Source organism: Vulpes lagopus, chromosome 5 (assembly GCF_018345385.1).
Source record: "Vulpes lagopus strain Blue_001 chromosome 5, ASM1834538v1, whole genome shotgun sequence".
NCBI lineage: Eukaryota > Metazoa > Chordata > Mammalia > Carnivora > Canidae > Vulpes > Vulpes lagopus.
The window spans coordinates 114,280,820-114,293,093 of record NC_054828.1 but is presented as its reverse complement, the minus strand read 5'-3'; the positions used below and the strand labels follow the sequence as shown (position 1 = coordinate 114,293,093).

Here is a 12,274-nt window from a genome sequence, read left to right as displayed (position 1 = left end):
CTGGCTCTTCCTCACAGGACAGCACCTGGGTGTGAGGGACACGGGTGCCCTTCGCTCCCCACCCCCCCGCCCGGCACCTTGCATGTCACACAGGAGCTGAAAAACATAGTGGAAGTGAGAGCCTTCTGATTCCCCCACCTTTTCTCCCCAGGGCAGGATCCTTGGGAGAAAGTGGCCCATGAGCCAGGCAGGAGCAGCCCCATGGAGCCCTAAAGAGCACACATGGACTGTGCGAGTTCTCTGCTGTTTACTTCCAGAAAATTCTTAGACAAGTCTCCTGGCATCTCTGAGTTTCAGTTTCCTTGAGTATAAAATAGGGCTTAATGACACCTGCCTTAGAGGGCTGGTGGGAGATGCACACAGAATAATAAAGGCAAAGGCACTTTAGTAAATGCTCCACAAGTGACAGCTAGCTACTCGTGCAAGTTGAGATGCCACAAGCAGCACCTTTGTGTTCCTCGATGGTTTCAAAATCTTAGCCATAAACAGCAAAATCACCACCCTAAGGTGGGCAGAGGAGGCCAGCAGCCTTCAAAAAACCTGCCATAGCCTCAGTGTGTCCTGAGCCCTCCGGGGGCTGTGGGCTTGGCAAAGGCAGGGGGATTGGGAGACAGTATGAAGGGTGTGATCCTGGCTCGCTCTGAGCAGTGGAAACTCTAGCTTCTGGGCTTCTCTTCCCCAGATGAGGATCGCTTATCCAAGAGGAAGAGCATTGGAGAAACCATTTCCCTGCAGGTGGAGGTGGAATCTAGGAACAGCCCCGAGAAGGAGGAAGTGAGTGTCCTATTGTTTAAATGCTATCCTGCATCCCCAAGGAAGGAACCTGCTCCTGCCTCCTCTGCAGTCAGACACTCCATGCTCCAGGCTCCCTTAACTACATAACACATTTAAAGTTGCATGGAAAGCAAAGTTCTCAAATATCCTATTTTCTTACTGTCTCTACTCACATATATCATAGATATCTCCATCTGGAAAAAATATATGTGCTACACACATACACACACACACACACACACACACACTCCCATGACAGTGTCATACAGATCACACGGATCGCTTGCTAGTGGTCATTTCCCATTCCCAACGGAGGCAGATGCGCTCCATGTAGGAAATTGGAAGACTTAATGGGAGAAATGAGGGCAAGAATAGCTTTCACAGTGTTTCTTCCACATAGATCGATAGAAGTGCTTTTTTAAAGACAAAGTTGCAGCTTAAAGATCTCTCTTTCATCTTCTCTTGGGGGCCATGAATACCTAATTTCTGCTCAAATTAACTGGCGATATCTCCCCTGCCATTACTTCTTCCGCCTCAGAAAATAAAGCAGATGAGCCCATGAGTAAGAGAGAAGAAGGAATCACAGTGGAAAGACCCATCTTTCCTCCTACAAGTGAAAAAGAAATAAGGGGAGGGGCAGATAGGGAGAGAAAGGGGTCGAGAGGGAGAGAAGGGGGTTGTGAGGGAGGTAAAACCATAAGATGCAGCATACTTGTGTCTAATGGTGTCTCCCACCATTAACGGAATTGACAGACACATGAGAGAGCTTCAGCGGGAAGTGAGGAGGATGCCCATGGCAGGGAAGGGGGAACTGGGTCAGTTTCTGCTCACTGGTGCTGGGGTAGCCATGGGGGACAGCTTCAACCCTAAGCCCTTCCCCAGATACCCTGGAGCAAGGGCAAGTCATTGGGGTCCAGACTGAGCTTCCCTCCAACTGTGCCCACTTTCCACTTTCCCAACTCTTCTCTCATTGGGACACTTGTCTGGAAATTTCCCATGGAAAGAAGGAAGCTCTGAGTCAGGCTAACTGGAAGAGTAGAATGAGGTTGAACCATGTGCCCTCCAAGGCCTTCCAGCTCTGCAGGACAGGAGACCTCACATGTGTCAGGACTGCGATGTGAGTAGGCTGGTCCCCCCACCATAGTTGTGATTCTCCCTGCCCAGGAGTTAAGACCCTCAGGAACTGATGAGTTAAGTGAAGCAGAAGGAGAAGGAGAAATGCTTGCCCATGTACAGAGCCTACTACTCTCTAGTATTCTGGGTCACCAGAATGGGTTCCTTTCCCTCCTGGAGGGTCCACCTAACTCAGGGGGAGCCTGGTAGCCAAAGCAAGGGGTGTGGGGGCCTCCACCCTGTGCCCTTCCGCCACGCTGCACTTCTTTCCACTCTCAGCCCACCATGCCCTATCAGAATCCCACGCTGGCCCCCTATAGCCTTAAATGCCAAGTTCAAAGCAGTTGATCAATAAATACTGATTTGATCAAACCCCCAACCAGTGCCTGGCATCCAGAGCCATTTATAGTCTGGGCTGGTGTGACTGGTTCGTGTTCTTTTCCTCTCCGCTCTGGCAGGCAGCCTGTGTGCCACTGTGGCTGGTCTGCTCAGTCTACCCGTGAGGTCTCGGCCAGGTCTTTGCTAGTAATCCCATATGTAAGCCCCTCCCTTTGCACCTTTGTGCCCATGAATCATCTACTCTTCCAAGCTCAGCTTGTGTCCCATTTCCTCCATAAGCCCCTGTCTACCTGCCCTTGACCAGTGATCTTCTTTGTCTCTGCGATCTTCCCTGGCACCTCCCACACAGGTCAGTGCTGAGCAGCTACATGGATGGACGTGCGGAGGATGGATTCAGAGTGGCTGATAGCTCAGCACAGCTCCCTCTGGCCTGTAATTCCCATGCTGACAGACTGTGCCATTTCTACTGAGTGACCAGCCACAAGTCCCGCACATACCCAGTGCTTACTTAATATTTCTTAAACGATTGTATCCCATACCTACATCTCTGGCCTTTCCTACTCTAGTAGGAACTACTCTAGTTCTAGCAAACTAGCATTTGCTGAATGCCAAACAAATCACAAAAGTACAGCTTAGTGAATTTTCACAAAAGGAATGTATATGTGCAATCAAGCCCAGATCAGGAAATAGAACATTGTCATTGCCCAAGAGGACCCTCTCCCAAAGCCTGACTTATGTCACTTTTTGCACTTTCTATCAGTGACATCATTCTCTCCTGTGTCTGCTTCTTTCATTTAATACTACATTTGAATGATGGGATAGGAGTGGATCATGGATCCTGCCTCAGGGAGCTCAGAGTCTACTGGGGAATACCTGGGACTTAGTTCAAACTCTTCACAGCTTTCAGCCTCTGGCCCGGGGCTAGGCATCTATGGGATAATCCTTCTTTGGGTTTATTATTTTTCACCTCCTTTAATAGGCTCTGTGAGGGCTGAGATCCTGTGACCCAGGTCCCTGAATAACTTCAGCATGTCTGACCTTTAGTAAATATTCAAATCACCATGGTGGATAATTTTATATCCTGATTCTTTCAAAATGTTATTCACTTCTTAAAATTTACATTTGAGATATTTGCCAACTGCTTCCTCCTGCTGCCAATATTTTCTGAAGATTTTTTTTTTTTTTTTACTTTCACAGTGTTTTCCTCCCATGGGGCTTAATGGGACAAGCTGGAGGTGGGGGGAGGGCAGTGAGCTCTATCAGGTGATCCTCTGCATGCTGATGAGGAATGGCCCCCCCACCCATGGCGGCTCTGTGCCACCTTCTGGGGGAGGTTCAGAGACTGGTGAGAATGTGGGGGTCCTGGGGGAGTTTCTGCCCATGGGGACATTCTTCTGAGAAGCAAAGGAGCTGCCAAAACCGCCCTCCCTCACCCCGACTTTACCTTTCTGAGCATTTCTGCACCTTCTCTCTCAGCGAGTGCCTGCCGAGGAGATCACCTATGAGACCCTGAAGAAGGCCATCGGTAAGTTGGAGGAGAGGGAGTGCTTGGTCCTGGGGGAGGCACAGGTGTGTGCAGCCTGCTACGGGATTCAGTGCAGAGGTGAAGGGAGGCTGGCAGCTTTCCCAAAACTCATGACAGCTACAAATCCTGCAGTGAATAGTTCCACTTTCCTGATGGGGATCCGTAGTGCTGCCAGCATATCCTATGTCAGGCAACCCTTTCTCTACTGACAATTAGATGCCTTTAAAAGTAATCAGTTGGGGATGACTGGGTGGCTCAGCAGTTGAGCGTCTGCCTTCAGCCCAGGGCCTGATCCTAAAGACCCGGGATCGAGTCCCACATCTGGCTCCCTGCATGGAGTCTGCTTCTCCCTCTGCCTGTGTGTCTGCCTCTCTCTCTATGTGTCTCTCATGAATAAATAAATAAAATCTTTTAAATAAATAAATAAATAAATAAATAAATAAATAAATAAAATCAGTTGTGGGGTGCCTGGATGGCTCAGCCAGTTAAACGTCTGCCTTTGACTCAGGTCATGACCTGAGGTCCTGGGATCAAGCCCACATCAGGCTCACAGCTCAGTGAGAGTCTCTCTCTCTCTCTCCATCTGCCTCTCCCCCAGCTCATACTCTTTCTCACTCTCTCTCTCTCTGAAATAAATAAATAAAATGTTTTATAAAGTGATAAAGCTTTAAAAAAAAAGTAATCAATTGAGGGTTATAGCCAGTTAGATAAAAAGCAATTTTGTATAAATACTTAGACCATTTTTTGGTGCACTATAATACAAAAGAACAAGTTGACTAATGAAAGATATTAAGAACTTGAGGATCCCTGGGTGGCTCAGCGGTTTAGCGCCTGCCTTCGGCCCAGGGCATTCTGGTATCAAGTCCCACAACTGGCTCCCTGCATGGAGCCTGCTTCTCCCTCTGCCTGTGTCTCTGCTTCTCTCTCTGTCGCTCATGAATAAACAAATAAAATCTTAAAAAAAAAGAAGATATTAAGAACAAATCATATTAATATTTGTTGGCAGCAGATTTTAAAATGCAGCAGTACCTCATTTACTTGGATTATTGGGCAATAAAGTGTCCCAAGTAAGAGAATTTTTCTGATAACTGATGATAAATTATACCTTCAAATGCCAAACCATTTTAATTTCAGTTGTCTCTGGTAGTAATACTTTCTGAATGTGCATACTGCTCTGCCGCCTTAACGTGTGAACATATCTGACCACCCTCCCCCTTTATTTTCACTGACTTATTTTGGAAGCTAAAAGGAATACATAGAAGCCTTAAACTGGACAATCTCGGATTGCAGAGCCACGGAGGGCTGAGCTCTCATATTAGCTTTTGGGACCCATCTGGCTTTTCCATAGTTGCTGTCCCTTTCAAATTAGTGACAGAGTACTTCCTGTTCCAGGAACTTCTTTGAGAGTCCTAGTGGTAACACAGCTACTCAGGGGCTTTAAAAGCCCAGCTTAGGGACGCCTGGGTGGCTCAGTGGTTGAACATCTGCCTTCAGCTCAGGTTGTGATCCCCAGGCCCTGGGATCGAGTTCCACATTGGGCTTCCCACAGGGAGCCTGCTTCTCCCTCTGCCTATGTCTCTGCCTCTGTGTGTCTCTTGTGAATAAATAAATAAAATCTGTTATAAATAAATAAATAAATAAATAAATAAACTCCAGCCTAAGGGCCCACTTAACTAGTTCTCAAACTCTTTCACAAGGAGTGGGGCTGAACCTCAGACCAAGTCGGGAAAAGATCTAGCCTTTGTAGGCCTGAGTAATGGGCACCACATCCTCCATGCCATGCTCATGGCCCTGCTCATCAGCAGAGGGCAGAACCTAAAACACAGTCACAGACCCAGCTCCCCTGGAGGGGTCCATCTTCTCCAGCCCTCACCCCGGCATCAGTGGGTGGGACCCCAGGGCTGACCCAGCAATCTGTGCTGCAGTGGACAGTGTGGCCGTTGAGGAGCAGGAACGTGAACGGCGGCGACAGGTGGTGGAGAAGTTCCAGAAGGCACCCTTTGAGGAGATTGCAGCACACTGTGGGGCCCGGGTAAGTGAGCCCTAACAGGGGTGAGTCCTTGGGGACCAAGCAGACACTGGATTTGGATCCAGGGCAGACTGAGTTTCTAGGAGGTCTTGGCACTTTTGTCACCCAGAAATTAAGGTTTAGATCCCAACAGTGCCCTGGTACTACATCGTTTCCCCCAAGAACCAGAAGGCTGGGCTCTTAGCCATATACTCCTTTAAACCTCATAATTTCTGTATAATGAGGAAGTCCCGACTCAGGAGCTCCTGCATCAGATGGACAGATTGTAATACATAGAATAGCAAGTATGTAACTCGCACCTAGGCACAGCCAGAGCATCTTACATTTATTAGCTTATGTCATTTTCAAGACAACTCTGTGAAGTCTGTGCCTTTATGCTCATCTCATTATGGATAAGGGGGGAAGGAGCCATGGCAGATGGCCAACATTTGCATCAGGGCCCAGTTTCCAACCAGCGGACCCCAACAGGGGGAATGGAATAGTCTGGCCCTGGAAAAGAGATTTGAAAGAGAAAGTGCCAGATAAGTAAGAAGAGTGACTTATGTCTTTGCATTTCTTGAAACTGATTACATGCCAGGATTTGTTAGTCACAGTGGCCATCTTCATAACAATGAAACATAATTGCAGACATCCAAAATCTACAAATAACTTCTATTTTATTGTAATTTTTCCTCTCAGTAAGAATACATGGTATTTTCTTTTCTATTACCCAAGATATATTATCTATATTTCTAGTATATCATGATATATAACAATATAATAGTATATGTAAATGCATATAGATTTTCCTGGGCCTACGTTATTCTCACCTCTTGTCCCAGCTCCAGAAATAGATATTGCTCATTTCATGAGCTCAAAGTTGAGCACATGCAGGCTGTCGCTCTCTATGCACATGGGCTTAGCTGCAGCCAGAAGGGACCAGAGAGAGCATCTTCCCTAACCCACCAGTTTTGCACAGCTACTCCTTGGGAGTTAAGGGGAGATCTGAAACCAGCTCTGAGCCTCATGACTGTATACCCAGGAAGCCCTGCTGCCCACTTGGAGGAATGAAGGGCCCTTTAAGAACTGCCTGTCGAGGTCCTCCTGGTGGTCCTGGCCTCTGTTCTGTCCCCAGCAGGCCTCCCTGGGTGGCCCTGCCTAATCTGAACCCATGGCCAGGATCCACAGATAAGTGTCAGAAAGGAGCTCACACTAGTTCCCTTCCTAAGACTGTAACTGCCCCATGCCTCCATGGGTTCTCTAGACAGATGGACCCAAGAGAACTAGCATAGGTGTGGGGGACCCACCAGGTCACATTCCCTCTGTTCGTGTCTAGGCATCACTGCTGCAGAGCAAACTCAACCAGATCTTTGAAATCACCATCCGGTAAGTGGCAGCCCTGGGCAGGGACCCCTCTTCCCGAGTCCTCCTCTCACACCTGTCTCCAGGCCTCCTGCCTACAGCCTCTCTCTCCAGGGCTGGAGTCTGCCACCAGTTCTCTTTCTCAGACAAGGAAATCAAGACTAGAGAGAGATAGAGACAGCTCAGTGAACCCCAGAAAAGGGCCAGTAGTCCTAGTGTCCCAGGCTGGTACTTTCCAAAGCAACAGTGTTACTAAAACCTACAGTGAAGTTAGACTTCAAGTGAAGTTTAGAAGATTCTAGAATTTGCAACCTAGGAACCCATGGGGTGACAGTCTCTGGTTCCTGTCCAAAGAAAAACCCAAATCAGCTATGCTTTTTGGTTGCACGGGGCGGGACCCCAGAACCCTACCTTCCCACACCCTTCTCCTCCGTGTGCTCCTGCCCAGGCCACCCCCAAGCCCATCAGGCACCATCACCGCAGCCTATGGCCAGCCTCAGAACCACTCCATCCCCGTCTACGAGATGAAGTTTCCCGATCTGTGCGTATACTGAATTCCAGAAGACAGAGCTCCTCGGAGGGGTGGGGTCTGAGGGAAGCACTTGCCCTCACAACCCACCCCTGTGGCATGGAAATGGAACTGGGACCTCAGAGAAAAAGCACTGTGGTTGGCATCACCTTCTCGGCTAAGCAAGGTGGAGGGCCCTCCCTCAGGCCACCTCTCGGCCCTCCCACTTCCTCCTTGTCCTCCCCGAGGGAGACAGGCCTCCCCTGCCTCTGGGGTCAATAAGCATCTCACCACCCTTCTCCTCTTCTGTGTCCACCAGGAGCCAAGAACCATGGGCGTCTCCAGAAGGAGGCTGGGGTCCCGAGAAGCTCCTGCGTGGTGTAGCGTGGGAAGGGCTTTCACGGGGGTGGGTCAGGGGTCACTGCTGCCAGCCCCCCGGGAGGGAACCAGATGGAGACTCGGTCAGTCAGAAGAAGCCGCCACGGCCTGTGGTCAGGAGGAAGCAGGGCAAGCTTCCAGCTCCTCTGGGAGAGCAGCAGTGTGCCAGGCTGGAAGGTGGCTGCTCCTCAGAGCGTTCCCTCCTTCGGCCTGCTGTCCCTTCCACTCTCCTGCTCGCCCTGCCAGCTGTGTCCTTGTGATTTGTTCTACTATTCGTTCATGTTGAGCCCTTCCAACAGGAACTGCGGTAAAGATACCATGCGGGGCCAGAAAGGATGAAGAGGCAGGGTGGGCAGGCTGGCCATAGAGGGGGCTGGCTCTCCCCAGGCTGGGCCTGCCCCCCACAGACGAACAGCCGGCAGACGCGGGCAAGGCCGCCATCCCTCTATGGCATCTTCTCACCTTCTTCGTTCAGAGGGAGCTTGTTGGGGCCTCCCATCGTTCTCTCCCTTCTGGATGTTTCTCTGAGTTGAGTTTTCTCTCTCTGATGCCTTTCTTCCTGAGGATCCTGGCATGTTTCTATAGCCTCTGGGTTGAGAGAGGGTAGAATGGGATAATCTGGTTCTGGAAAATCTGGTTCTACCTGGCTCAAAAGGAAGAAGAGTGGCAAGGGGCCCCAGGCCTGCTTACTTCACTGCTTATGGAAGAGGCTCCCAGCCTGGTTTAGGGAGAGGGAAGGGGAGCAAGTTATGAGGATAGCATTTTGCATTGCAAGGTTGTCAGAGTCAACCTTTTGGATATTTCATTCAAGGAAAGAGGCCCCAGCACCTGGTATTGGAATGATGTCTTCACTCTTTGGACAAAGTCAGGACATCATTGCCAACTGGCAAAGCTTGAGGTTGGAGGGCAGGCAGTGGAGACCCTTGTGGGTTCTGGATTTCCATTTTCCCTGAGTGCCATGCCTGCCTGTGTGCAGAGGAGGGGCTGCTGCAGAGCTAGAGGCCTTCTGCTGTGCTCCCTCCGCTCCCCGCACCCATCCTCCCTCTGGGGGCCTTTGTACCTCCAGAGCCTCCTGGGTATCCTCCGTGGCAGCACCCTGTATCCCAAATAGCCCTTTTCTTCCCTTCCAGGCAGACTTCTCATAACTTTTCTGAGCTGATGTAACTTATAGGAAAATGTGAATGGTCAAACCATTCCTCCCTAGAGGATTTGTTTTTTCAAAACAGAGAGAGTAAGTAAATTCCTGACCCAAAGGAATCTCTTTTTACAATTTTAGGCTGTGTGGGGAAGGGCCAGAAGTAGGATGTTTCTGCCAAGGGGAAGGCAGGCTTCTTCGGGACACCTGGCCCACCCACGCACACAGCCCTGCACAAACACACAATGAAAGCCTGATTATTAGGATAAATAGGTGTATTTTCCCAAACTGGGAAAACCTTAACATATGCATTTTCCCATTACATGTGCAATAAATGTTTTGGATGGGGGAGCTATCTGACTCTCATTCCCATAGTTCCCATGCTGGTCAGTGCCTCTGTGCTATGGGCCTGTGGCTTCCAGACAGCCTGCATGATTACAAGCCCTCAGGAGCCTGGCTCCTGCTCCCCACCCCCACCCTGCCCCAATGGCTTTTGGCTCTGTCCTATGGCTCTTGGCTAATGCTCAACCCAAATTTATAAGCATGAACTAAGATTTCTCTTTACCTTACTCTTTATGTTTAAAAAACAGAATTTAAGCTAAAATTTGAAGGCAAATAACCTTTGGAAGAAACTTCAGAGAAAAATCTCAATCTTGAGCCACAAACATCTTTCCTTACTAGATTTCTCCATCTTTATCCCTGCTTGTCTTTGATGAGGAGCCCTGTTTCTTTCTTGTGTCCACTTGACTTTAGGGTCTACCCCATGGCAGCTGTACCCTGAGCCCTGCCCATGGGGTCCTGGTCCTTGGACTGGGGCGTTGTGGCCCTCGAGCCTCTTTCTAGAGCCAGCACTAGAACCAGAGATCCGTAGGCCCACTCAGATGCCTCTCCTTCTTCCCACCCTGGGAACAGAGTGAAAAGAGAAGGTGCAGTTGCTGTTCTTCATACGCACTCACCCCTGTACCTGTCTAAAGCAGCTCGCTCTTTACCTCACAACTGCTTTTAGAGGACTAGCCATTTCTTGAATGCCCTCTTCTCAGTTTCAATTTAAAAACTCACTCAGTAGAATATTGGATTGCCTCCTGACATGAAGTAGAACCTGGATCCTAACCAAATATGCCTCGGAATCACAAAGTGTAAAGTGACTTAACTCGAGCAGACAATTACTTGGTAAACTGAGCAGTATCCTTCACTCACACACATAGCTCCCCACCACTCCCAGAAGCCCGGGAAGAAAGATGAAGCAGAGTGTGGCAGGCACCCCAGCCCTTGGCTGAAATTCACCGTTTACTGCCCTCCAAACCCTCTGGTGTCTGGCTGCACTGTGTCACTCGACCAACCCTCTTTGCTGCCTGTTTCTGTTTTGCTTGAGCCAGCAAAGCCCATCTAAGCCAACTGCTCCCTAGAGCCACTGAGAACTCTTGCTTCATGGCCATGGAGTTAGCACTCTGTTGGCAGAACTTGAGGCATGAATGTATTTGAGATTTGGAGAGTCTGTTAATTTGGTTGGATCATGGTACACCTGGGTGGCTCAGTTGGTTGGGCATCTGCCTTCAGCTCAGATTGTGATCCCAGAGTCCTGGGTTCAAGCCCTGTGTCAGGCTCTCTGCTTGACAGGGAGCCGTTTCTCCCTCTCCCTCTGCCTGCCCCTGCCCCAGCTTATGTGCTCTCTCTCAGTCAAATGAATGGATAAAATCTTTTTAAAAATATTGTTTGAATCATGTAAGTAAGTAAAAAGCAGGTCAGCAAAAGTACCAATATGATCCTGGAGGATCTTTGTTTTCCTTTCAATGGGATCCCTGCTACCCTGTGCAGGGGCCTGTTCCCACTTTCCTGACTCTGAAAAGTAAAGATAAATGGTTCCTTGACTCCTAAATGCCTCCTCATCAAAGGAGGAGCCCAAGTAGGTGAGAAGAATTAGAAACATCCTCACTCAGATACTGTCCTTTGTCCAGCCTCCTACACAAGTACAAATGGATGTGCAGTGATAAGGTGGGGCTGGAACAATCTACAGCACTTGAGAAGTAGTAAGAGGATCATATACATGCTACCCTTCGCCCTGGGTGTCCTGGGTCCCAGAGGACATGATTCAATTGGCCTAAGAATCACAGCAGCTTTAGAGTACCTTGAAACAGCTCTAAGGCCAGGCCTCTGGGTTTCTCTGGGGGCCCCTGGGTCATGACAGCTTCCAGTTGCTGTTGCATGGTCCCCAGGCCTTCTAACCTGGGCACAGAGAGTGTCACTGGGAAGTGAGGCCATTTCTTCCAATCCTTCTCTGTGACCATGAAATGGCAACTGGCCTATGAGGGTCTGTGGGAAAGGACTAGACCTGTGTATGAGTTTGAGTATGAAATTTAAAAGTCAACAGGAAAGATGTCCCATCAGAGCAGGTCATGCCTGCTTCTCCTAACCCATAGACCTGACAGCCAGATCCTGCTAAAATAAGGTATCTCCCTGGTGTCTGGGGAAGTTTAGGGCCATGTGCTGCTGTTCCATCCCCTAGAAATTTTCTGGTGAAAGTGACCCTAGGTCTGAAGGTTGCAGAATGTTGGAAAGATGCTCATGGTGGGCCTCGCCAGCTGGGGAAGTGGGGAGGCAATACAGGGACTGTGATGGGGCTCTGTGGCTCTCTTTTAGCACCGGCCAGGTTGACCTGGTCTTTTCTCCTTCAGGGGATCTTGGGGCCTCAAGCTATCACTTTCCCCTTCTGAGCTCTTCCTCCGTGACTGTTGATTCTGGCCTATGTAGTACAGAGCTGTAAATCCACAAATGCTGCAGCATTACACATACATCGTAATGTGTCTGTGTCCATTTAGACCCTCATAACCTGGTTGAGTGTGTGTGTGCCCACGTGCACACGTGTGATTAATGTAGCTCATAGTTGACAATATATGTACATAACAGCTGATGTATTTATATGGGAGTGCAGAATTAGTGCCTGTGGCAGTTTTCTGTATTTTAAACTCATTGATCAAATTAGTTTTATTTTAAGGAAGGGGAAAAAGGAGTGGGAGGGGGGGATTGTAGGCAGAAGGATTCTTAGCAAGATCATTCTTTAAGACTCTTAGTCATGATTTCCCAGTGAGTCTTCATGATGCCCTTTTCAAATAAATGTTAATGTTGTCACCACAT

General features: G+C 49.0%; 1 protein-coding gene across 3 annotated transcripts in view; it reads left to right on the top strand.

Annotated features, from left to right (window-relative positions):
• EFR3B (EFR3 homolog B) overlaps window positions 1-12,271 on the top strand; it is a 92,314-nt gene extending 80,043 nt beyond the window's left edge. For all 3 annotated transcript variants that reach the window (XM_041757162.1, XM_041757161.1, XM_041757160.1), the window contains exons 19-23: window positions 683-774; window positions 3,703-3,751; window positions 5,677-5,783; window positions 7,096-7,145; window positions 7,570-12,271. In XM_041757162.1, the coding sequence (XP_041613096.1) occupies window positions 683-774; window positions 3,703-3,751; window positions 5,677-5,783; window positions 7,096-7,145; window positions 7,570-7,675 (404 nt within the window). In that variant the 3' untranslated portion in view covers window positions 7,676-12,271. The remainder of the gene's footprint in view (window positions 1-682; window positions 775-3,702; window positions 3,752-5,676; window positions 5,784-7,095; window positions 7,146-7,569) is intronic.
• The last annotated feature ends 3 nt before the right edge of the window (window positions 12,272-12,274 follow it).